Source organism: Papaver somniferum, chromosome 6 (genome assembly GCF_003573695.1).
Source record: "Papaver somniferum cultivar HN1 chromosome 6, ASM357369v1, whole genome shotgun sequence".
Classification (NCBI taxonomy): Eukaryota; Viridiplantae; Streptophyta; class Magnoliopsida; order Ranunculales; family Papaveraceae; genus Papaver; species Papaver somniferum.
The window spans coordinates 58,559,631-58,581,244 of NC_039363.1; the positions used below are offsets into that span (position 1 = coordinate 58,559,631).

At 37.7% G+C, this 21,614-nt stretch overlaps 1 protein-coding gene and 1 long non-coding RNA gene across 3 annotated transcripts; one reads left to right on the forward strand and one right to left on the reverse strand.

Annotated features, from left to right (window-relative positions):
* Positions 1-1,794: 1,794 nt before the first annotated feature.
* LOC113285691 lies at positions 1,795-4,350 on the reverse strand. Its single transcript, XR_003328866.1, has 5 exons — positions 4,032-4,350; positions 3,658-3,905; positions 2,852-3,471; positions 2,628-2,759; positions 1,795-2,150 (listed from the first exon to the last, which is right to left on the reverse strand). It is a non-coding gene; the product is annotated as an uncharacterized LOC113285691 (long non-coding RNA).
* Positions 4,351-12,010: 7,660 nt separating this feature from the next.
* Positions 12,011-21,117, forward strand: LOC113287675 (RNA polymerase II C-terminal domain phosphatase-like 1). Of its 2 annotated transcripts, none has more exons than XM_026536493.1 (17): positions 12,011-12,799; positions 14,067-14,543; positions 14,870-15,080; positions 15,323-15,480; positions 15,568-15,638; positions 15,767-15,872; positions 16,170-16,247; positions 16,499-17,101; positions 17,563-17,626; positions 17,907-18,100; positions 18,233-18,286; positions 18,422-18,518; positions 19,098-19,330; positions 19,481-19,567; positions 19,889-19,954; positions 20,071-20,144; positions 20,290-21,117. In XM_026536493.1, the coding sequence occupies exons 1-17, from the start codon at positions 12,536-12,538 to the stop codon at positions 20,375-20,377; spliced, it is 2,925 nt and encodes a 974-aa protein (XP_026392278.1). In that variant the 5' UTR covers positions 12,011-12,535; the 3' UTR covers positions 20,378-21,117. The 2 variants fall into 2 exon arrangements, with proteins under 2 accessions (XP_026392278.1, XP_026392279.1); XM_026536494.1 differs by having other exon boundaries at positions 16,170-16,229.
* The last annotated feature ends 497 nt before the right edge of the window (positions 21,118-21,614 follow it).

Below are 21,614 nucleotides of genomic sequence, written 5' to 3' on the forward strand. Positions count from 1 at the left end.
TCAGTGTGAATTAGATGAGGGCGTCTTCTAATAAGTTGTGGAGGAGCCTTTCATTTATTTTTCTAATTGGCACATGAAGAAAAATCATGTCAGTGATTACTTTAAAAAATATTGGTCGTTTGATTGGCGATGCATTTATTTTTCTGGTATCCAAAGGCATGTTTCGTCAAGGTGAGGTTTCTTTGTGTGTGGTCCATCAACAGTATTTGAATCCCCTTCAACTTTCACAGTCGCAGAAACACCTTGGCCAGGCTGGTTGTTGAAGTTAATGTGGGTGACGGTGAAGCTGGTTGGTGTTTTCTGCTTCATGTTGAAGGAATTGATAGTAATTTGGAAATCAACAACTCGTTGAAGTATCTGCGAGAATCCAGATATTACCGCAGATTTTGCATTATCCTGCGATGTTAAGAGTTGAATGTAACGTTACTTTGGTGGATGAATGGGAAATAATAAGACATAATTATATATTTATGATCACGGAGTTGGCGGCTTTTCTAAACTTGGGTCCATAAATATCAATCTCCCCAGGTATTCAATTAAATTTCTCTACTAAACTCTATTCTGAACTCTTTAAATTTTTTAAAAATTATACAAATCTTCCAAAGATCTTTATAGATGAAAATAAAAAAACGGATTTTTATGATATATAAGTATGCACACATGGATGGACCAAAACTCAGCTGCAAAGAATGCAAGCTTGCCAGCTAATGTCATGCTCAAAATATATCATCAAACCCAAAATATAGAGACGGGTTTACCTCTGACGCTCCTGTGAGCTCAGCTGCGGTAGCACAGACAAATTTTTGGACTTCACTATCCAGAGCTATAAAGATTGTGGTGCCAATGTGGTCTCTAACTCAAAATGGACCATGAACCTGTGATGCGAAAAGGAACCACCGACCCGTGCATTTTTTAGGTTATGGATAGCTTTCGACATGTCAGAGTGATTGAAAATTATGTTCTGGGTGATTAACTTGCGATGAGCAGTTCAACCTTGGCTTCATATTCAGTGCACCAAAGGTCTCCGTCATCACCCATAACCTTCTTGCTACACCGATGGCAGGCAAGATAGTTCCAACCATTTTCAATCAGCACATGCGTGACGATGGCGTTACATATGAGGTGGGATATCGTTTCTCTAATCCTAGTTTGTTCCAATCACCAATGGGATATTGTTTCTCTAATCCCATCACTGTGATTTTTTCTTCGTTTTCCCTACAATCCCAATCTCCCAAAAATCCCTTTTATATACTGTCGGGCCTCATGGGATATCCTGGAAAGATCTTTGTGTTGTAAATAATTGTTTTCACCAATTTTCCAGCGTATAGGTCTGCATGAGATTTTGCATGTTAGCCAAATGCACTTTTAGCCACCCAAAACTCCTTTTTATATACTTTTAAGAGCTATATTTTTATGGATTCATGTTTATCATGTACATCTAGGCAGTGGTTATCGTCCGTGTTTTCCAAAATCACTCTCACGTTGCTGCACCAACCTTCGATTTTTCACTACGATAGTTTCTTTTGATCAACGACAGTTAAAGTTATATATCTATGGACTTTAATAGTGGTTCCGCTTATGTAATCCGATATGGGTTCCAAGTAAGTCTGTTTCCTGTAATAAGATGCATGAATGAGCCCCATTTTTTGTTTGTTTTTCTCAGTCCGAAACATCAACAAAAGTACCCAAGACTGGTAACAATATAGCTGAAACTTCGTTTGTATGCTCAAACAATTTTTTTTTTATAACTTTATTAAAAATATAACAATGCATCTAAAATGCGTCTTAAATTGCCAAAAGTCTAACAGTAAATTAGAGATAAATAAAAAACTTAGGGAAAAATAAACTTAACACAATGGACGAAACACACTTCATATCTGATTTGTATGATGTTAAAAACTCCATATGTTAGCATTCAATCCAATTTGATATGTTCGGCAGATGAGTAGAGGGTTCTAATCTTGGAGATCTTGCATAAATTCTTGATAATGAGATCTCCAAATGACAGCCGCGGTAACTGATGTTTCCCACCGAGTACACTTGACTGACATTTCCATTTGTTGTTAGAATTTGTGCTTGTAATCTGGTAATCAATACGCGACCCGAAGATAGTTAGTAGTGCGTGTTTCAGCCGCTTCCGTCCCGTTTTCCTGGATCCACAAAATATTCGAACAATGATTAAACTGAATTTTTTCTGTCTGTAAGCTTTCACGGTTCGGAAAGGCGTATGTCATTGCCCACCTCTTCAAACCGGTTAGTTTTTTTGCACCTCAATATCCTTTTACCTCAATATCCTAAACAAATATGTCAAACTGGTCTTTCCGTTTGGAGTGCAATGAACCATCTGATATGTACATATAGTAGGATTACATGGTTGATATAGGAGACTTAGATCACATGAGAAACAACCTAAGGCAAGTAATAAGCATAACTATTGTCAAGGATGTAAGAAAATTGGAAACACGGTGTGCAAACAAAGAAAACATAAAAACCAGGACGATACAGACTAAATATTTGGAGTGTCTTATTCAATTTATCGAGGCACAATTCATTAATCAGCTTCATTAAGACCCATTACCAACGCGGGAAAATATGGAATAAAGCATGTTTGATGGCCTGTTGTTTACCTTGGTATTTCTTCATAAAAGTGGAGCAAACAACAACTAGCACATGATATGTATTCGAGTCGCAATCAATTGGGAAATTCCCAACTTGATTAGTAGCAGAACCCCATAGAGCAAATCCTCATTGTTGATCCCCTGACAAATGGAAATAACCAATTGACTACATATATGGACAAAAATATTGGAAAATGACAAACTAAGTGACGTTAACAATAAATTGTGTTTACCTAATATTCTCAATTGTGATCTCGCGCATTCGGCCGGATTGCCCACCAGCCCTTTGTATTTAGCATACCTGACAAACTAAGACGGTGATTTTACTGAATCTTTTTAACACCAACCATTATAGAAGGTCTTGTTAGTCATGTGTCAGATCTTTATCGTTTAATTGTTTCGACTGATAGTTCTTTGCGTATAATTGCTGGCTTGATATGTTGTGCTACCAACCATTTCTGGTGGGTTTTTTTCTTATAAGAAATGCAAATCTTCAACATTTAACAGTTGAGTCACTAAAGGAATGAAACAAATATGATTATCTATTTAATGACATATGGTTATCTATGTAAGGAATATCAATACTACCAAGAACATAACACAACATAAATTGTAGCTAATCGAGTTTTAGTATTTTTGGGACCCAAAACTGTTAATAACATTGGAATCAACATAGAGACAGTAAAAGTTACTTATAAGATGCATGCTTCGGTTCGAGGGCTTTGAACTCAGTGAGACAAAAAATTATGGGAAATAATCGACAAAAAAAAGCATCTAAAGCTGTGAGGGAGGTGTTCCACCGAAATAAGCCCCTCTTCTCATTGCTTGCTGGTCGGAATTCGGGTTAGCAACACTGCAACAGTCAAATATAATTTGTCAATAGAGTATAAAACACCCTCTCGAATCTGCTTATCAAATTTCCAGATAAGTTTTTTTTGGGTATGATGTCATGTAACTCAGCTCTCTGGATCAACATAGGTGTTAGTACACCATCATTGAACTATATATTTTAATTTTATGAAAACATCGGGATCACTACCTGCTCGTGGTCATAAAGTCCAAATTTCGAATTTCTGAATAACCCGAAAAGAAAGGATGCTTGATTTTCCTTCGTCGTGGGATCCAAACTCTTGAAGTGGTCCTTGGCAACCGAAAAATGCTACCCGGGGTTTGTAATTCATCTGCAATGCCGCCTGGTGTGTTCTGTTGATAGCTACTGATTTTTTCTTAAAAACCATTACATCAGATAACAATTTCTGCAACATTATTCAACCTAAAGCAGGAAAACTGAAAACCCCACGACAAACTTTATCATAGCAATTGAAAAACTAAAATTCATAAAATTTGCACGACCAAAAGGAAAGAACAATTGACAGAAATGTATGCGGAGAAAAGGAAAGAAAAAAAACTTACATGTTGAACCGGTAGAATGGATTCTGTTCTCGAATTGGATTTGAAATTTTATGGAGATGATACAATGCTGGGATGAGCGTTTTGGTTTTGCAAAGCCGCCAAATAATCGTTAATCAATTGAATTGGGAAAATATTATGTTTTTGCAGAAAGAATCCAAGGACGCCTGGGGTTTTTGAACCGTTACGGGATGGGAAAGGTGAGAACAATTAAGAGCAAGATAATGAGACGACTATTAATTGCCGGATTCTAAGCTCAACTGCAACTTTCATCCGCTGTTGAGGAGAGCATTAAAAAAAATGAAGATTATTACCTACGGGCCACGGCTGTCCCATTACATAATCAAAGCTGCAATTAAGATAAAGATTTATTAAGGATATTAAGACACACAACAAGGGTATCCTTTGAATTAACCAAATCATTTGGAGGGGAGGGAAGATCAGGGACGCTAGTTAGAAAAGCCAATGTATCCCAGCCGTCCCGTGACACAGAATACACTATTGTTGTATAAGCATTGATATACACAATATATACAGCTTCGCATGTTATGTTTTCAATATAGCACGACTTGAAAGATACGTTGGGAATTGAAACAAGTTCAAATCAACATTACTAACCTCAAGTGGGAGGATGATGTCGTCGTTGTAGTCGTTACTTCTTATCATTCTTCAGGTCTTCAGAGTATACTTGTATGTAAACATTCCTAGACTTTCTAGTATAACCTAAACGAAGTTGACTCTAGCATTTAATCAAGCGACTCTAGATGAGTTTTGATACTAAAAGATGACAACCAAACTTGACATACCAACGCTTGGTGAGTTCAACGAGTTATGCTCAAACAAATTCGATTGTCCAGTTTATCAGTTAAAACTGATGGTTTAACTAGGTCAAAGATTGACCATACATAAAAATGCGTCTGCAAAGCAAACTTACACATGAGACATAAATTCATGTCGCATCGGGGGATATCACTTGGGTTTTGGTCTGGCGGCCTAAAAGTAGTTCAACACATCACATCATCAATCGATCAATCTTCATTGATCTCCACATATTCTCAGCTTCCCTCCTTACATACCGACCCTTCTCCTCTTCTTGTGACCAAATTGAACCTGGAACGACCATTGTCTTGGTTTAGGCTAGGGTCCCACATATTAGTCTCTCGAATTCAAAGTACTGACAGGTGCAGTACATTTGTTTAAAGGTTCAGAAGATTTGCTTCATCGAGCATTTGCCTCCTCCACCACCTTTTGACCAAAAAATCAGCGAGTCATTTTTATCCGCCAACACTCTTGAAATCGGTATCTACTGTCCAACCCGGTATAGTTGAAATTCAGAAATTATTGTATATGTCCTCAAATTAACCGCATAATATTTTTACGAAACTTGTTTACGTATATGAGATGAACATATTCCCGCCATGTACGGGGGAAGACGGTATACTACCAGAAGTTGGTGTTAAGTTAAAAGTTATATTGATTTATCTCCCATTATGATTAAATTGATAAAACACAACAATACTCTGCATTCAAGAAGTTCGTTTATTGAAATTGGAAAAGCTCATCCCAAAAATTTGCATACTCTCCTTGATGACCACAGTGGTTGAAGTACTTATCAGGGGAAGCGTCATCATCAAGGGTGCATTTACTGGACTTATCACGTTGTATTCTTTTTCCTCCGTCAAAGTTTTGGCCCATTATGCTTTTGTTGTCAAGGTTTTAACGTGGCAACACCAACACTGTTTTAACTTTTAAGTCTTTAATGCCCGTGCATATTCAGAGTTTTATATTTTAGTTTTCCTGGTTTATGTTTGCAATGATTTAGCCATTGTGGTCATTAAGGAGAATATTATAAACCAAATTTATTTACTAAATAATTCCCTTTATTTCCCTGGCTTGGTTGGGGTATACCTAATGAGACAAAATCTGGGTCATTTTGAAGTAAACCAAGCCACCTCTTAATCATGTATTTTCTAAATGGCTATATTACCCTTGTTTAATTAACACTAAAATTATGATTAAATTAATTAATTAAGTTTAAATTGATTGAATAAATTAAAACTTATGAGTTTAAGTTATGAGATTTTGTTTTTGATTGAACTTCTGTGGGAAGATTTTTGATGAATTTTTTTTTTTTTGAGAATATCTCTTGCAACGAAAATGAAAGCACAGAACCGGAACACTTCTAAAATGAGGATTGCAAATCTGTTGTATGAAATCATACTCAAAATCAAAGAAGAAATCAACACTTTCAGTTCTGAAAGTATGAAAAGTCGGCAAGGTCGACTAATGAAGATCATGTCGACCATTATTGGCCGGTAAGGTCTACGAATGAAGAAAATACCGACTTAAAATGGCCGACAAGGTATACGAATGAAGAAAATGCTAGCTTTATTATTTTTGATACATAAAAGACTGTTGTAAATGCGTCAGTATTCGGCATGGTATTGATTTCTTACCTTGTCGGCTATCTGTAGTCGGCATTTATTAACTTTCTTATCTTACCGACAAGCATTTAGTCGGCACTGTGGTAATCTTACAACCTTGCCGACTTTAGTTATCCCTAAAAAGAAAACTGAATTATAATAGATGCAATTCACTTTATTCATGCAATTTTGGTTACTATATTGATTGAAACATAAAATATAACTCCTTGTCGACAGAAAAACGAATGCACTTAGCATGTGCATCAAGCCTTTGAACCCCTAGGCGACCCTAGTAGACGAGTTATAGTCTCGTGAAGGTTTACATAGAGATATGCCCACAAAACCTACACTAAAACCATCAATCTTCGTTGGAGGAATCCCAGTCATCTCCGTCCTGCATAAAGTCCGGGGCATACTCCGGGATTTTGGAGACCATGAATTCATAGCTTGCGTCGAATGCGAATGTTTCCCCCTTTTCCTCCAAGTAGCGCGCTTTGACGACTTCATGCTACAAAAGCAAAACACAAACTTACTTTGTTAGCGGTGTTTAGTAGGAAGACCAAACAACATGTATCACGTAAAATAAACCACAAACATATTTACAAATTGTTCAATAGACAAGTTGAACTTGGTAGCGTTGAAAATCCGGGGTTGGAGAGCTAAAAAAGTAAGTATCACATTTTCGATGACTGGGTGCCTATCATGGACTTGTTGAACACTTCTTCCATTAGGATTCTCAAAATCTTGCCTAAATTTGTTGTGTACCCTAGCCCAAAAGGTTACGGCATCCACCCTTACAGAGGACTAATGTCTAACCCGAGTTTCCGCGTACCACGCTTTGGTGATTGCCAAATCTTCATTTGAGTCAAATGATGTCATTGTTGTATGTAGAGGTATTGGAAGAGTTAGATAGAGTGTATGATGATATGAGCTTTGGAGAGTATATGCAAATAGGTGTGTGTTGTTTTGTACATATAACCAGTGTATTTATAGGATAGTGCCCAAATTTGGATGTTATAGTTCCCAAGTACAAGTCAATCAATGCAATTGTACTTGCAAAAAAATTGAATTTTGAATTCGCCGGCGCGATTTTTGTTTCCCCGGTATGCCGACTAAGTTGGGTCGGCAGGGTCTTAATTTTCTTACTCTGCCGACCTTATTATGATTTTAGGCATCATGAGTTCACTTTCTTCTGTTTAACCGTCGAAATGGTATTTGGTCATTAGCGTGCTGGCTTCATTATAGCCGGAAAGGTCGTAATTTTATAACCTTTCCGACCTTATTTTTTTAAGTCATCAGGAGAAGGTATTTTTGGCAACAGATAGTCGGCAAGGTCGATAATCTAATACCTTGTCAACAGTCAAACAGCCGGCAAGGTGGTAATTTTCTTACCTTGCCGACCATGGTAACTGCACCATTTCTGCAGTCAGGGCCGACAGTCTGACAGTTCACAACCCTGTCGGTGTTGGTTAGGTCGGCAATGTAACTTAATAAAAGCATGCCGGCTGAACTATTGAAACTTTACATAGCTAAACAAACCATTCATTCAACAACTAGAAATCCAACATTTTTTGTCCAAAATACGAAAACATGTCTCATAAACCTTAAAAAAACATTTGTACAACCATTAACCTTAACATTTGTCTACCACAACATAAAGAAAATAAACTAGGAATGCATTCATTCACCACCACGGCCACGACCACGACCCCGTTTAGGAGCACCACCACTACTACTACATTCACCACCACACGGGAACGACCCCTCTTTTTGTCAGCATTCATCTTGGCTTGTGCTTTCCTCCTGGCTTTTTCTTCCCTCTTTACTTTCGCATCAGCTTGCTTGAACAATTCATAGGCATCCTCATTGTCAACATTGCTAGCAAAGTCAATGTGCTTTCTTTGCTCTTCAATCGACAAACGTTCTCCTCTTTCTCTCGCGCAACACATCACCCTCACAAGGCTCTTCAAATGCCCATTCTATTTTCAATTAAACAACAAAAAATTAATAGAATGATTTGATAATGTAATGTTAAAACAGTAAGAGCAACTCTAAAATACATATAAAGAACTTAAAACTTGTTGTTGGGTCTTTCGATACCATCTTCCTCTTACGAGCCAATTATTCAGCAGTCATTTCCCTAATCACAGTAGGACGAGCCCAATCCAAGTACCATGGAATGTATCTCTCATGAGCTTCATGACCTTCTGTCACCTCGTCCAAAAGACTCGTATCGACTTTACGACCACGTCTTTCGTTCCAATGATCTTTAACTGGAGCTGGAGCGTAAGCGACGTTAATAATTTTTTGGGACGTGGTGCAGACCTCCCTCAGCACTTGAAAGAACGGCTCAGCATCGAAATTGGGTTCTTCTTGGACGTAACCCAATTGTCGCATTACCCGATGTGGATCGTACATTGAATATCCATGGGTGCACAACAAGGGACCGTCGTATAATACATTATCTCTCCTTTGGATTAAACCTTGATTTCTAGCATCTCGATAAAGATCAAATATTACCTCATCCGCAGTCAATTTGTCCAAGGCGCTTCGGATTTTGATAAGCTGTTGCGGCATTTCCTTATCCTGACCACCCTTAAAACTGTATCTTTGTCCTCTTGGCTTATCAATCGCAACATTCTCATCCACTTTAACGTAGGAGTTGCCTTTCACTAAAGTAGGGAAGTGCTCATATATCCAAACCTATGCAAACACAAAGTTTAGTAAGAATCTTATCTTACTAGAATTTTGCAAATATAAATGATTTAGACAATAAAATTACCTGGAAGAGATATATATTTTCGTTAACTTGCGCAGTGAGTGCCCTTGAAGCCTTTGTCAACTCATTGTTCAAGAAGGCGACCACCGCAGTACCTCAAGAATACTCATGCATCTTATCTAATGGATCCAATAGTTGCATATACCTGACGTCGACCAAGCTTCCGGAACTACCGGGGAAAATACATTTGCCCAGGACGTATAGCAAATAAGCTAACGCGATAGCATTGATTCGCACCAAGTCCACCCTTCCTTCCTCATTATAGATTTTCTTGGTCCCAGATAATGTGTCCTTCAACTTATTCAGATTAAACTTCTTGCTTAGATGACCATCCTTCACCACAAGCATAGACTCCGTCTTAATTTGATCCCAACCAAACAAAGTTTTGGTCAATTTGAAGATACCCTCCCAAGAAATTTTATTATCGAAGCCCTCACTGATTGCTTTTCCCTCAACCTCGAGGCCTAGAATTTAATGAGCATCATCGGGAGTTATCGCCATCTCACCGAATGGAAATAACATTGTATCAGTCTCTCCGTAGAACCCCTCACAAAATGCAGATACGATAACTCTATCACGCTCAATATTCGAACTCTCCACCGCAGTCCACAACCCAGAGTTCTTGACAATCGCTTGCACCTCGTCACATTCATCGTCAAGATCCCAGTTCTTGATCACTGAACATGAAGCTTGGCGCCTCATGAGACGGATGGCATGCTTGTGATCCTAAATACCAAAAAAAACAAAACGAAAATAAATACAAACACTTGACGCAAATTTAAGATAGATACACTTAAATAAAAAAAAAATAAAGACGGATTGAGATTACTTAGGATAGTATTATGGATTTGACATGCCCATGAGTCTTTGTATCCGAAAAGAACATGTCCACCATCTTCTGGGTTCCCTTTGGAGGGTCACCTGGTTTTAGTCTAACCATCAAGTGAGAGAGGGGCATGTGGGAATCATCTGGTTTAGTGATAACCCTCTTCAGTCTGTCGGCGGTTGCAATTGCAGCTTGGGTAGTTGCAGCTTGGGTTTGTTCTCCACCTTCTTCTTCTTGTTGTTCTTCTTCCTCTTCAACAATTTCATCTTCTCTATCCTTATCTTTATCTCCATCACCATCACCATCACCATCATCATCATTACCTCCTCCAACATGTGGCATGTCTTGATCACCATCATCATCATCATTGTTGCCTCCTCCAGTAGCCGAAGTTCTTTCAAAAACATCATCATCATCACCTCTTCTACCAGATGGAATTGATTGGTCTTCATCTGGAGTTTCATCCAAATCACTTGGTTCCGATGGTGGTTGAGAATCATTCCGTACACTGATCTTGAGCGTCCCCACTCAACAAATTCCCCTCGATGTGTCGCAGTCAAGAGTTTTTCACCAACACGAGGAGGTCTTGAAGGAGGAGTAGTAGTTTATTCTTTCCCTTTTGCGACCTAAACAAGAACAATTTAAAAAAAAAATGAACAGTCGGCAGGGTCGACAAATATAACCTTGTCGGCGACCAAAAGTCGGAAGGGTCGATATCTAAACTACATGCCGGCAAAAGCATAATCGGAAGGGTCTTATTCCAATAACCTGCTGGCTTATAACAACTTGAACATAGGATTTTCAACATCAATAGTCGACAGGCTCTATAATCAAAACAATACCGGCTAACATAAAGCCGGCAGGGTGGTATAAAAATACCATTCCGACGTTTAAAATTTAAGGCATCAGGAGACACAAACTATTTTCAAAACAGCCGGCAGGATAAAAAATTATAACACTGCCGACTATAAAAAAACTATCGCCAACAAGCTCCTAGGTTGAATACCTTGCCGACCCTGTAAGTAGCAGTTACAAATATTAACAGCCGACAAGATCTTCAACCTAAGAGCTTGCCGACTAAACCTAGTTATGAAATGTCGGCAAGGTCGTTGAACAAACACCTTGCCGGCTATATAACTGCAAATTCAGAATTTTGATTTTTCTGATCTAATTTGACATGCAAACATCAAATTGAAGTACTAGAGTGAGTTTAAGTAGGTCCTTACTTTCTTAATCGCATCATTTCTCCTTTTTCAGCGGCTACGATTTCTTCTTCTTCAACCGTTTTTTTCTTCTCTTTTTGTTGAACTAATTTTGTAAATCCAGGATTGTATTCATTGGGTTTTCTATTAGCGTCTTTCATACGAGTTCCCTTCCGCCATGGTGGTTCCATTTTTGAAGATTAATCGGAACTTTTGAATCGACGATTACGACAAATTAATCGACGAGTTTCGGTGGTGGGGGATGGAGGAGCCGGTAAGGTGTTTGAGTAGGAGAAGAAGAAGATAAAATGAAGATAATGAAAACTGATTTAGGGTAATTAGAATTATAAAAGAGAAGGTAGTTTTGTAACTTTACCCATTAAAACTCCTCCTTTGCCCTTAAAAAAGAATCCACTTAAAATTGGATATATCCCAATCAAGCCGGATTTATTTCCTATACTGATTTTCATGTACTTGGAAACCAAGTCTCGTACATTCCAATAAATAGAGGCTTAAATCTACGGAAACACACATGAAATTTCTCTAATTCTCCCCCACCCCACCCCCACCCCCACCCACCTTGTGTTTTGTGTCTTTCTGACTTCCTCTCCATACATAGCAATTTATAACAGTAGTGCCCTTATCAGTTCTGAGTTGCTGAGTCAGATGACCCGATGATCATCACAATTTGGTTGAATCGTTTATAACCTTGGAAGCTTGCGTGGTCTCACTTTCTCTTCTAGGGTTTTATTTTCTTCTTATTATTTTATTTTAAAAATTAAAAAAAATCGTCTTCTTCCTATTTCTCATCAAACCCTAAGTCACTCACTGTAAACTCAAAACCAAAAACCGATCTAACAAAAGAAAAAAAGAAAAGAAAAAACTTTCTTGTATTCCAATCAAATTCCGCCGTATTCGCCCCCTCTTTGATCTTGACCTAAAAAAATATCTCAGAATTTTTACAAACGAAAAACACAAAAACTTGATAAATCAAGATTGAGTTAGATTGATTGAATATCAGACGCAACAATATCGAAATCTCAAGATGAAATCAACACAATATCTTAAGTACTTTTGACCTCTTTTCGGAAGCTTGTTATCAGATTCAAGATTTAGACCTCTCCTTCCGGACTCTCTTGAACTTATTATTATCTTCTCTTTATCTAATGTCGAATCATGAAATCCAAAAGGGGAACTGAAATTTCAGCAAGGATTTGATATATATTTTGAGAAGGAATTTTTGATTTTTTTTTTCTAAAGAAAAGGATTAAATAAATATGTTCAAATCTATGGTATATGAAGGGAATTCACTACTCGGGGAAGTAGAGATTTACCCTCAGAACCAGCAAATGGACATTATTATGTTGAACAAGGAAATCAGGATCTCAACCTATTCACAACCTAGTGAAAGGTGCCCACCTCTTGCAGTACTTCATACTATTGCCCCCAACGGTGTCAGCTTCAAAATGGAGGCATCAAAGTCACAGTCTGAAGATTCGCTATTGTATACATTGCATTATTCTTTGCTTGGAGAGAACAAGGTATAAACTCGAACAGAGAAGTGAAAGAAGGGATAAATTAGTTCAGAGGATTTGAATTGAGGTTCTAAAATAAAAGTGCCCAATCAATAGATACTTTAGATACTACTCTGTGGATTACACTGAACTCAAGTCTTGGTTCTGATTTTAATGTGATGATTTTTGTTACATGATGGCACATCATTGAACTGCTTAAACATTTTTACACGAATATTGCTCAACTTGGAAAGCTAGAACTACTTAAGTTTATGATGAAGCTGAATTTAAAGTAAAATGCTGTGTTTTCTATCTTGGATTTGGAACTAATTCTTGATGCAAAAGTGATGCTGAATGAGCTTTATGGTGGCTAATTATGTCAATTCCATGAGTATGCTTTTAGGGTAATCTCATTTAGCATATGTTTTCTATGTTAATGCTTTTCATGGGCATAGTTCACTGAGATAGTTGGGCATGTAGTACTTATACTCTTAGTTGATAAGTTGATATATGTGTTTTATGGTTGATTTGCATGAATTTTTTTTTTTCATTAGTTCCTTGATCATGACACTATTAATTGCTTTGTTTGCCATGGGTTAATTTAGTTTTTTGGTAGTGTCAAGTTTGAAAACAGTTGATAACGACTTAAATGCAATTGATGATAGCTTAGGTTTTTGATCATAGCAACTGATCAGCTGTCAATAGGAACTTGAAAGCATATAGAATGAGATTCATGTTATACATATAGAAGGTGAATGTTGTAATAGTGCCTCTACGGATCTAGTCTAGGATACTTTGACATGTTGGAGAATACTCTTGTTTAGAACAAAATAACCTTATCACAAATTTTACAGCTAATTCTGAAGGAGTAGAAGTTCAATCAAAGAGCTTGACATAATGCTAATTGATACCTAGCAATATCAAAGTAAACCACAACAAAAGTCTATTTGCTTACGTTTAAACTATTTAGTATAGAGTCGCGTTTCCATTTGTATAAGAAACTTTACGTGATTGGCTTTTTAGATTGTTGGAAGTGAGCTCTTTTTTTCCCAATAATGGTCATTAAAAAGTAGGCTGTTGAAGTTTCTTGTCCCGATGTCTGGCAGGAAAATGCTTTGGTTTGATGGCACATGGCAGTCCCTTTGAATGTTGCTTGAGTTCTGATATTTACTATTTACTTTCAGATTCATAAATTTTATCCCATTTAATATGTATGCAATATGTGGCAAGTGCTTACACATGTCCATGCATGTTATTATGATTATTGATCATTAGATGGCACTTTGTTCTACAGACTGCAGTTATGGGAGTAGGAGAGGAAGAGCTGCATTTGGTGGCCATGCCTTCCAGAAGAAATCCCTTGCACGGTGCATGTTTCTGGGGCTTTTATGCTCCACAGGGGCTTTACAACTCATCTCTTGTCATGTTGAACCTTCGATGTCTTGGAATTGTGTTTGATCTAGATGAGACACTAATAGTCGCAAATACGATGCGTTCTTTTGAGGACCGAATTGATGCTTTACAGCGAAAAATAACTACTGAGATGGACCCACAGCGAGTTTCTGGCATGTTACAAGAGATTAAGCGATATCAAGATGACAAGATTATCTTGAAACAATATGTAGAAACTGACCAGATTGTGGAAAATGGGAGGTTGATCAAAGTTCAGTCCGAAGTCTTTCCAGCTTTGTCTGATAATCATCAACCAATTATTCGCCCGCTTATAAGGTTACAAGAGAAGAACATTATCTTGACTCGCATCAATCCGTTGGTATGTGTCTTTTCAGAATTCCATGATATCAAAGCATTGTTGGACATTGTACTGTTTTTTGCTCGACCATGAAATAATAGCTAGCTCCCTCTGCCAGGACCATATACCACGATGATATACTTCTCTCACTTATATACAGTTCCCTAAATTGATGGCATTAATAAGATTAATATGGTTGTCTCGTTGTAGTAATCTGGGCAGTTAATAATCGGAATTTTAACACAATATTCTTGCTTACACATTTAGTCTATTCAGCGCTCCTAATTTTGTTGCTTTTGCGTTGACTGGGAATCCTTTATGGTAATAATAGCATTTGTATCTTACAGATTCGTGACACAAGTGTTCTTGTGAGGTTGAGGCCTGCATGGGAGGATCTGAGGAGCTACTTAACTGCTAGAGGTCGTAAGCGTTTTGAGGTTTATGTATGCACAATGGCTGAAAGAGATTATGCTTTGGAAATGTGGAGGCTTCTTGATCCTGAATCAAATTTAATCAGCTCAAACGAACTATTGAATCGCATTGTATGCGTCAAAGCGGGTAAATATTTTTTTGCACTGTATATTTCTTGATGCAGTTTTATGTGAATCAAAAGCATAGTAACTAAGTATACTTTCATGGCAAAAATGGCTTTCGTTCATAATAACTATTATAGAGTATATATATACTGTTTCCATCCACCTCATATTTGAAGAAGAATGCCGTATTATTTTTGTATTTCCTGCTTTTATTTGCTTACCAGTGTTAAACCTCTTTATACCCTTTTGTGACATTGGAAATAGGATTGCGGAAATCTTTGCTGAATGTTTTTCATGGTGGCATATGTGATCCTAAAATGGCTCTGGTTATTGATGATCGTCTGAAAGTGTGGGATGAGATAGATCAACCTAGAGTGCATGTTGTTCCTGCATTTGCTCCCTACTATGCTCCTCAGGCTGAGGTATACTAAACCATCACCTGCTTTGTTCTGCTTATTAAAGATAAAGCAATTATCGCTGTGTGCTCACTGTAACTCTCTTCTTTATAGGCAAACAATGTAGTGCCGGTTCTTTGTGTTGCAAGAAATGTTGCTTGCAATGTTAGAGGTGGTTTTTTCAAGTAAGAACTTTATGCAGAAGTTAGTTTATTGATATTTATTCTTCAGCTTTCACTGTGAGAACCTTTATTTCTGAATCTACTTGTTTGTGGCTTATGGTTGATGAAATTGGTTTATTTAATTTTGGCAGAGATTTTGATGAAAGTCTTTTGCAACGGATTATTGGCATATTTTATGAAGATGACGTGGAAGAAGGCCCATCTCCTCCTGACGTGAGCAACTTTTTGATTTCAGAGGTAAGTGGTAAACATGAACTATATAGAAGTCTCCATCTGTTTGGAGTAGCAGCTTACCACACTAGAAGTATCTCTGTACATCTCATCATATTACGATATCAAGCAATAGTCATACCTAAGATTTCCATTGGTGGACTTGAATCCAAAATAGATTAAAGCATTTTTAACAGTTTAATAGGCAAGTTTGGGTTTCATCCTCGTACAACCATGTATGCTATGCAGTTGCTTTGTGGTCTTTATGGTACATCATGGACTTCAGTTGTCCTTCTAATTGACACAATTTATCATCGTGTTCAGGATGATGGTACTGCTGCAAACAGAGGTCCACTGCGCTTCGAGGGCATGGCTGACGTTGAGGTTGAGAGGAAATTGAAGGTCAATCTCATTGTTGTTTCAATAATTGTTTTTTGTCGATATGCAGGATAAGTCATGTGAACTGCCCGTGTGTAAATCACAGAATACATGACCTGAATTCTGTTGTGCCTATGCTTCGAAAAAAACCATGTTGTTCATGGTCAACTTTTGTGCTTAATACAATTAGGAGCTTTGTTGAATCTTCATATAGAAATATTCCCCGGAAATGGTTACGATATCGTGACAAAGTGTTTGAATTTTTCATTTACCAGGATATCGTGCCAGCTTTTTCAATCCCCAATAGTATTGATCCAAGGTTCTCGACTCTTCAGCAATTTGTGGGTTCGTCATCAAACCCAACAGTGCCTCAACCTTCTACGCAAGGCTCGGTAATGCCTTTCCATGATCAACAGCTCCAACAACAACCTCAGGCACCACCATCATTTAATCCAGTGAATCGCGTGGGCCCATCAGAAGCTAGCTTGCAAAATTCTCCTGCCAGAGAAGAGGGCGAGGTCCCTGAATCGGAATTAGATCCAGATACAAGGAGAAGGCTTTTGATTTTGCAACATGGTCAAGACATTAGAGAACATCCCCCGAAGGAATCTCCTCCCTTTCCAGTCAGGCCCCCCGCTCCACCAGTTCCTGGCCCGCCTATACAATCACGTGGAAATTGGTTCCCATCTGAAGAAGAGACTAGCCCACCAAAGCAAAACCGGGCATTACCCAAACAAGTACAAAAGGATTTTTCTGTAGAATCAGAAGCTATGCATTTTGAAAACAGCCGACCTCAGCGTTCATCTTCTTTTCAAGGGACCGGTGGTTCTGTTCAATCAGAAAGAACATTTCATGAAAATCTGAGATTACCTAAAGAGGTAAAGCGTGCTGGTTTAACATGCTTACAGTCTGGAGTTGAATGCTTTCCCCATCAGATTTGTAATGAAAATACTTAAATAGATAGATTGGACTTAGTATATTTAAAACCTAACCAATTCTTACTGGTTCTGCTTAAGAACGTTTGTTCGTGCAAAACATGTACCCATCACAATACTGGGCTTCTTCAGACAATTGCTTCTAGGGTATACAAATTGAGGACATTACTATCAACTGGAGGAAAAATAAATCTACATCGATCTAGCTTAGCTTTTCTGTTGTTCCATTGGGTCCCTCTTGTCTTCCAACTTGAGCTTTTCCTCTTTTTCTGTTGTGTTTGTTTTTCCTAGTTTTTTTTGTGCTTGTCTTGTTTCCTCATCACAATCTGTAAGTTCTCTTATGATGTCTTAAGAAAACATTTACTGATGCAGTGTAAAAATCTGAAAAGACCTTTTTTTTGTAGGTACATATCGGAGATGATCGAGCAAAGTTAAGCCGTACACACCCAAAATATCAATCCTTTTCAGGTAGCGGTTAAAAGAGACTTGTGTAATTAGGAAATAAATGGTTGCTTATTGGCTTATAGCTCAGTGCTCCTTCGGATTTGAGATTTTGGATTTGTTCTTCGAGTTGATGTTCATTATACACAAAAGTTACTCACTGGAGTATAACTCTTTACATAAAAGTGATGCAAACCTATTTTATTGTATATCTCATTCTAGATTTACTTTCGAAATAGTTAGCTTGAAAAATTGATTACCTGGTTGAGAAGCTTTAAATATAATTCAATATCTCCTTGCTGTATAGGTGAGGAGGCGCCACTGGGTCGATCAGCTTCAAACAACAAGTTGTCTCCTAGTCCTAAAGATGAAGAGATGCCTCTTGCTCGGTTAGCTCCGAGCAGCAAGGATCTGCAGACTGAATCTGGACGAGGTACTTCACAGTATCCAGACACCCCTGCTAAAGTTTTACAAGATATTGCAATCAAGTGTGGATCAAAGGTAATAAAGAAGGATACTATATTACATAAATGATGCATACCTATTTAATATGTTACAAAATAGCCTTGACTTCTTTTTCCTATTTGTAACTTTTTTCTCAATTCTATTATTTGGTTTTGTAAATACCTATAGGTGATATTCAGGTCAGCCTTGGTTGCCAGTGCGGAATTGCAGTTCTCAATTGAGGTTGTTCCTCGGTTTCTTACTTCTTGAGCTTCAAATTTTCTCAACCCGTTAAAATCTGCTAGATCTTAAGATATCTTATTTTTCTTTAGGCAGCAGTTGGTATCTTAATTATACTGTACTTCTGTGTTCTTATAGGTTTGGTTCAGCGGGGAAAAAATAGGTGTAGGAATTGGGAAGACGAGGAAGGAAGCCCAACGCCAAGCAGCAGAACGCTCTCTGAGGACTTTGGCTAGTAAGAAACCACCTAATCTCATTTCGAGCATCTGTCTCTTGTTTGCCAGTTGTTCAGAATCTTGCTTTTATTTTTCATGAAGTGCAACTAGTATCTCTGCCTTGAAGTGATATGTTTCATCTATACATCTTTACTATGAACTTTAGACTAGCAGAGAATCTTCATGTATTCTGTCTGTGTTGGCATCTTCTGTAGCGATTGTTAATGTTCTTTTCTTGTGGTTAATTGCCATTCATATCTTTCTGTTTGGATCTAAGTAAACGGAATAGCTGAAACATGCATGCATTTTTCCAAATTTATCTAGTTGCTAATGGCTTTGTTCAGTGATGCAAGCATGCTATCTTTCACTTTCTGCCATAACCAGAGAGCAATTATGTTAGTTATAGTTCTATATTCGTACAAGATATTTATCAACTTCAATCACTAATATACCAGTTTACAAATTTTAACATCTTGATCAATGTCAGCTTTTAATTTTCTTTTCCCGTCTTGGAGAATCTAACCTGGTTCAGATTTAATGGTGCCTCTGCTTTTGGCATGGGACCTTAGTGCTGATAGTCTAGACAACTGTTTTTGCAGATAAATATTTAATAAACGCTAAGCCAGATCAAACTACTGTGTATGGGGACCCTAACAAGCTTTCAAATGTGGATATGAATGGTTATATAAATGATTCAAATTCTTTTCGTCAGCCATTTCTGAATGAGGACTCTGTACCAGCATCAAGTACATCAGAGCCCTCTAGGTATATGAACACGAGGATGGAAGAATCACAAAGTAACTTGGACCCCATTTCTACCCTTAAAGAGTTGGTAACTGCAAGAACACTAGTCCCTCCGCGTTTCTCTTCTTTTTTCATTTTTTTGTTACCTATTTTTCTTTCCTATACATTACTATCTTAACATTAGGTCTGCCTCGAAAATGCAATTTCTTGAAATTCATGTGCGCCATGTTGCTTTCAGTGTATGGACGAAGGTCTTAAATTAGATTTTCGAACACGGCCGACATCTTCAACTAGTTTAACCCACAAAGGAGAAGCTTATGCCCAGGTAAACCCTGTACAAAACTGTATAATAGAAATTTATGAATATTAGATTGCTGGTTGGCTCTTCCAATCTTCAAATGGTCAGTTTTTTACTTAAGATACTACTCAATCACATCAACTTGTTATGTATCCTGAAAAACTTAATTGATTGCTCTAATAAATATGATTCCTACATAACTAAAAACACCTAAGAGTCTTAATGGGTTTGAATTGGACGGAAACAACCCTAAGCAAAAACTTAGTGTGCCAGTTTTAGACTGGAAGATGATAATCTGAGCCAAAATGCGGACTTGTTGTTTCTGACACATCTTTATTTTGTTGTTAGGTTGAAATAGGAGGTCAGGTGTTTGGAAATGGTAATGGGTTAACATTGGATGCAGCTACGGCGCAGGTAAATTTCTTTTTTAGTTTTATGTCAAGTCACTGAAATTGAATTGATGATGTGGAATTGTGGATTGTGTTTTTGTAAACTGAAGTTTAAACGCTTTTGGGAACCCTTTTCTGCAGGCAGCTGAAGAGGCCCTCATGAATCTGAAAGTCAAACTTGGTCAGGATACTCATAAACGCATAGGTTCGCCGAGGTGCGTAAATCCTTTTGCTCCCCGATGGTTTTGGCTGCTATCTTTTCTGTAGTCTTGCTTTTGTATATTTTAGTTCTACTATACTATGACTTGAAAACTCGGGACGGATAACTAACCATTAGTAGTAATGCCAATGTTGATTTAGGTCATTACAAGCAGCAGTTCCTAATAAACGTTTTAAGACAGAGTTCCCACGAGTATTGCAACGAATACCTCCATCTGCAAGATATTAATGCCATGTCAGCCTCTAAAGGTTGGTTTAGGTTATTACAAGCAGCACTTGAAGTAAATGGTTGAAGCCAGAGTTCGCAGGAGTATTACAATGGATGCCACCATCTGCCAGATATTTTACTAACACCCATCCTGTCCTTTACAAAATGAGAGCTACATATTCATTTTTCCGTTATCTCATGTAGCTGCCGATGTTGAGATATATGCACACCGTACATTGGGAATCAAAAGCTTGGGCTGTCGAGATCTTCAATTAGCAGTCCATGCATTACTATCGATTCTGTCATTTGTACACAGAAATTGCTTAGAAAGGCAATATAAGGGCATCTCCTCTACCGTGGTGCATCTCACTAACTTCTGACGGTGTCGGGTTCTTCTGGAAGAAGAAATCTAAAGAATCATTTAATTTGTTCAGAGTTGTACATTTGTTTAAGATAGAACTTCTATTTCGTGGGTATAGAGAGATGTAAATTTAGGAGTTGGACCCCAGTCACCCCACTGGTCCCAACTTTCTTCGAAGTAGTTATTGTCCCATTTTTTGGTGATTAACATTTTTCTTTCATGGGAATAGTGGCTTTCTTCTGTAAGGTCAAGATCATCCTAAAAAAGCATTTGCTGTAGTTTGCAATGGGTGAAGTATAATTAGTATGGAAGAAAAAGATTGGTACTGAAACAGAAGTCGGATGTAATATTGATGTTTCTATGTTGTAACGTCTCTGACCGCTTTTACAATGTTTATACGAACTTCTCACCTAATGTCACTAACCACCATTCCTTACGATCCAAAGATGTTTAAAATAGGACCTTGTTTGCTTTGTTTTTTTCTACTTGATATAAAGTTACAACCTGAAATGGAGAGTTGCACTTGCACATTTTGGCAGGTATTTTCTCAAGCAACTTGTTTAAGCCATGCCAAGGGCATACAGGAAAATTTTTGGGCATATAGGCAAATCTTCTCGTTTTTCCACCCTAGTGCTATTGCCCTTACTCCTCGGTAAGAAAAAAAAGACTCCAAGTAACAAAGTTGTACCGAACTAATATAGCTGCGTCTGATTCCAAAGACATCAGTTCAGAGAGTCTTGAATAGGTTGCTCTAATCCAAAAACAAAGATGGCCCCGGTAAAAGATTTAGTTCCAATGGATCCATCAATCATTGGCAATTGGGCATATCGTAGAAGAAACTCAAGGACAATATAGTAATTTGGATATGAATAGTTCCATTTATTAGACACGTTTGAA

Bases quoted from the DNA above. Each gene is read 5' to 3' on its own strand.
- LOC113287675 (XM_026536493.1), top strand. From the start codon at position 12,536: ATGTTCAAATCTATGGTATATGAAGGGAATTCACTACTCGGGGAAGTA. The intron at 14,544-14,869 runs GTATGTGTCTTT...TGTATCTTACAG, and splicing joins TGACTCGCATCAATCCGTTG to ATTCGTGACACAAGTGTTCT. The intron at 18,287-18,421 runs GTTGTTCCTCGG...GTGTTCTTATAG, and splicing joins AATTGCAGTTCTCAATTGAG to GTTTGGTTCAGCGGGGAAAA.